Source organism: Stegostoma tigrinum, chromosome 31 (genome assembly GCF_030684315.1).
Source record: "Stegostoma tigrinum isolate sSteTig4 chromosome 31, sSteTig4.hap1, whole genome shotgun sequence".
NCBI classification, from domain to species: Eukaryota; Metazoa; Chordata; class Chondrichthyes; order Orectolobiformes; family Stegostomatidae; genus Stegostoma; species Stegostoma tigrinum.
The window spans coordinates 19,839,075-19,843,739 of NC_081384.1; the positions used below are offsets into that span (position 1 = coordinate 19,839,075).

Genomic DNA, 4,665 nt, shown 5'->3' on the forward strand with positions numbered 1-4,665 from the left:
TGATGAGCTTGTGGAATTCATTACCACAGGAAGTAGTTGATGCCAAAACATTGAATATGTTCAAGAGGCGGCTAGATATAGCACTTGGGGCGAATGGGATCACAGGTTATGGGAGAAAGCAGGGTTAGGCTATTGAGTTCGATGATCAGCCATGATTGTGAAGAATGGGGGAGCAAGCTTCAAGGGCTGAATATCCTCCTCCTTCTCCTATCTTCCATGTTTCTATTCAGTTTGTGAACATCAGTGGGTCCCAACACTGATCCCTAGGGAAAAAAAAATTGCCATCTGTTGTCTGGCTGAGCAGCTAAATTTAGTTCTACTCTGTTTTTGGTTTTATCATCATCTTGCAGTATGATTTGAATCCACAACCAGGGCTTAAGGAGACAACCATTGCGAATAGCTTAGGTCTGTCCTTCACAGAAACAATAAAATTTACATTTATATTATGTCTTTCATGATGTCCAGAAGTCTGAAAATGCATCACTGGCAATTAAATAAATGTTTTTTTGGAAAGCAGTCATTATTGTAATACAGAAAATGCAGCAGCTAATTTATATACAGCAAGGTTCTGCTTTCAATGATGGGATATTATTAGTTTTAGTTTGGGGAATAATTAATAGCAAAATAATGAATGAACAATTAATTTAAAAGATAATCACATCATAACTAATAAACAGTTAATAAAATAATAATGAATGACCAAGAAGTCATTCTGAGTACTCCCGAGATAAAGATTTTTTAAGAAATCAAGGGTTATGGGGAAAAGGCGGGAAAGTCGAGTTGAGGATTATCAGATCAGACATGAACTCATTGATGGCTGAATAGCCTTGATGGGCCGAATTGCCTATTTCTGCTCCTACATTTTATGGTCTTACGGGGGGGTGGGGGGAGGGAGTTAACCATACTGTTCTATGGAAACAACCTTGCCATGCAAAACTTTTGGGATATAAAGATAAACAAACGTCTCTTGCTTCGACCCACTAAACTCAAGTCTTGATTTTTATATTGATTTTAGAAAAAAAAAGTCCGTCTTCCTTTGAATGAATTACATCCTGATACCAGCCTTCATGGCGTTTTTCCTCATTCAACCAAACAAATACAAACTCACTGAGCTTTTGCTGCGTGTGCCATCCCGCTGTCCACAAATGTTTCGTTTGCAACAGAAGTCGCTGCCACTATTCTAATCAGCTTCATTGTATACGGCTGTTAGAGAACTGTGAGATGAAAGACGGACAATTGGAAACATTCACCTTTAAGATCACGAACTGGTTCCCAGATGCAGCTTATCCCGGAATGGGCGCCAGGCGGCGCAGTTATCTACATGGACAAGATTAATAGTTCGCATCCAGACCGTACAAGGATACATTTTGTCTAACCAAAGGCTACGTCGAGTGGCTGAAAACTGTGCATTCCCCTGGAATGCCTTTTGTTTTTAAGAAAAGCATGTGCTGCAATTTCAAATTACATCTCTAATAAAAGCAACATTAGGTGGGGAATAAGTTGGACTTTTGCAAGATGTCCCAGGCCCTGCCTCCTGCGCTATCTTACCAACATGGTCAGAGCCCCCGATGCGAAGATGTAAAAAGGGGAGCGCAGAGAAATCGTAGAACGGCTAGAAATCGAACCGCAAAGAGAATTACAGTTCTGAAATTAAACTTACCTCAATAATTGGAGCAGGCGAAAAACACAAGCAGTGAAAATTGCCCGGAGGAGCGTTTTAAATATTTCATTTCGGTTCCTTGAGACTTTAGCAAGTTAACAAGACAAAAATGTTTGCAATAGGGCGCCAGCGATAATGCAGGAGGTTAGCGGGAGTGTCTACTGATCAAACACAGGATTAATTAGGGAATAATGTGTATTAGCATCAAGAACGTAACTCGAACGGAGATTTAGTCATTAGCATTTCGTTACTGGGGGATTGTCTTTCAACATGGAGTGTCCAGATTGTGCCAGTTTATACATTAACATTTTCACCGCAACCGACCAGTTAAAGCGGCTGAAACATCAAGGCAACTAACTAAATCTGTGAACTCGATAGACAAAAGTTACCGTTCCTTTTTTTGTTAACAAATCGCCATTTCCTCCCGAATATAACCAGCACCCAGCACAGTCAATTTGCAAATCTCGTTACACGAACTGCTTTGTATCCGTTTGAATTCCACTAGATATCCTTTAAGATCAACTTTGTGCTTTGGAAAAAAAATGGGAGCAGATCCGCAGGCTGATTTTATACAGATGTTAGTGGGTGTTTTCTGCACCGGTTGCCAACAGAATACTCCCACTCATTAGAGAGAATGTGGCCCAATCAGTTCTGAGCTTCCCCAGGATGTGGGCCCTCTCTCGGATCTTGAAAGCTAAAACCCCCACGAAAGCAGTAAAAGGCAGCGAGAAGAATTAGGACCACTGGGACTAAAGTGGCTAAGGCACATCTGTAAGTTTGTTTATTTTTTTACAAACTCGTACTTTCTGTTTACAGAGAGCCTTTTCCCCCCCTCTCTCTTCTCGTCGTTGACGCCAACCTTTTTCAGAGTTTGGTGAGACGCAACATGCATGAGGACTCCAACTCTCCGTTTTCTCCCGTGGACAGCGCAAGTAACAGCGAAGGAGAGCAGGACTCACAGCACAAACGGATCGGCAGGAAGAGGCGCTCAGGCCAGAGGGCTCACAGGCCCAGCACCGGGAAGAAAGGGATGAAGATTTCTCCCCTCGCCCAGAGCCTGGAAGATATTCAAACCCAGAGGGTGGTGGCGAATGTGAGGGAGCGCCAGAGGACGCAGTCTCTGAACGACGCCTTTGCGACCTTGCGGAAAATCATCCCGACTCTGCCCTCGGACAAACTCAGCAAAATCCAGATCCTTAAACTGGCCACCAGGTACATCGACTTCCTGTACCAGGTGCTGCAGAACGACGAGCTGGACAGTAAGGTGACCAGCTGCAATTACCTGTCACACGAGAGGCTCAGCTACGCGTTCTCCGTCTGGCGGATGGAGGAGTCGTGGCCCCTGTCTGCTGGACCTTAACATTTGCTGCTGAGCAGGTAATTGTCAGAGGCTTTTGGCCACCGAGATCCCTTGAAAAGGGTGGGATGTATAAACCACATATGCAGCTGTACAAATGGCCTGACTGCGACATGTAACTCTTCTGCAATGTGGAAGATAAACACCTAACAATAACCCGCCTCTTTCATCTCAGCTGGCATTCGAGGCTCAGTCGCTTCCTTTGCTCTCTCTCTCTCTCTCTCTGTGTTACCTCAATGTGTACATTTTCCCTCACTCCCAGGAACTCCAACCTCTCCATTAGCGCGTAATATTTTTCTCTTGTTATTTTATTTTGCTCCCCCCAATCTCTGAGCAAGGCGTTGAACTATTGGATCAGTCAACACGCTGAAGTTATGAAAATCAACGGTGACCACAATCCCCACTTGTAACCTTCTTCCCTCTGCCCCGAAATATTTATTTAGTGGCTGTGGCTTCGTGTAGCGTGGAAGAAAGTTCAAGCAAACAGAGCAGGGATGCACCCATTTCTTTCTGGTACTCCAAATGCTCAGCAAATGTGAATGTTTACAGGCACTGTCCTTCCAAATCTCTCTCTCACACACCCCAAAAACACTGTTAAAGATCTCACTCACACACAAAACCTTCTAGTTCCAGTCATTGGAGTAAAAAAAAACCGCAGTTAATGGTCTTTTTCGCTCTTTGGTCGAGATTCACGCTAATTTTTTTGGGCTTTTATTCGCATGGAGTTTTTGAAAAAAAATAATTTCTTGTTCGTGTTTTTATTACTGCTCTGGGACTCTTCAAAGGTGCCCAGTCAGGGGCTGGGTAGTTACAATTTACTTTAAGTTTCTCTCCCCTTCCCCACCCCCCCCCACCCCCATTTCCAAATGATCCAAACCATTCTCCCATTTGACTTACAGGCACAATATTATGCTAGTGGGATCTCTACACAGTGCACCGAGCATTTTAAAGTTGGCCTCGTGTTAGCAAAAGTCAAGAGCACTTAAATACCAGGTTGGGGCGATGGACATGAAGATACCTTGAAGTAAACTGGGACATCAGACGACAATAGTCTGTGGATCCATTGTTCTCTATTTATTTGCATGTCTCCTGCCTGCAAAGCTTCAATTCCACCGTGTATATCGTGTGGCGGGACTGAGAAATGATTTTTTTTGTTATTAAAAAATGAAGAAAACCGCGGACAAAGGGATATAAGCGCAGAGCTTTGTTGTGAAATATTATTTTTTATATTTGAATTGGAACTTTATTTCCGGAGAATGAGCTCTGAATGTTGTGAACCAACTTATTATTTTTAAAAAAGTTCAATCGCATCCTGTGTTTTATAATAAATGCACATTGCGAGCAGCTCTTGTCAGGTTCTTTTGTGTGTTTTGCAGTAGAGTTTTGGCGAATTTATAGCTCCCGGGGGAGCGCTGAGGCATTCGACAGCGAAATAAATAATATTATCAAACAGAAGTCAGATGCTTAACAATAATCTTCAAGGAAATTTCATGCTCTCTATATTTGAGACGACGGTCTCAGTGTATAAACGAGAGAAATATGAAATAGTGAAAAAGTATGTTAGTTCAATCTGCATATCCAATGCAATCTCAAAGCTCTGAAATGCATCAAAAAAGGTGCAATCCCGATTATCTCAAGGATTGTTACA

General features: G+C 42.7%; 1 protein-coding gene across 1 annotated transcript; it reads left to right on the forward strand.

Moving 5' to 3' along the window:
- The first annotated feature begins 2,082 nt into the window (after nt 1–2,082).
- LOC125466352 (twist-related protein 2-like) lies at nt 2,083–4,361 on the forward strand. Its single transcript, XM_048560746.2, has 2 exons — nt 2,083–3,037; nt 3,917–4,361. The coding sequence occupies exon 1, from the start codon at nt 2,547–2,549 to the stop codon at nt 3,018–3,020; it is 474 nt and encodes a 157-aa protein (XP_048416703.1). The 5' UTR covers nt 2,083–2,546; the 3' UTR covers nt 3,021–3,037; nt 3,917–4,361.
- The last annotated feature ends 304 nt before the right edge of the window (nt 4,362–4,665 follow it).

Coding starts and splice junctions, on each gene's coding strand:
- LOC125466352 (XM_048560746.2), top strand. CDS start 2,547: ATGCATGAGGACTCCAACTCTCCGTTTTCTCCCGTGGACAGCGCAAGT.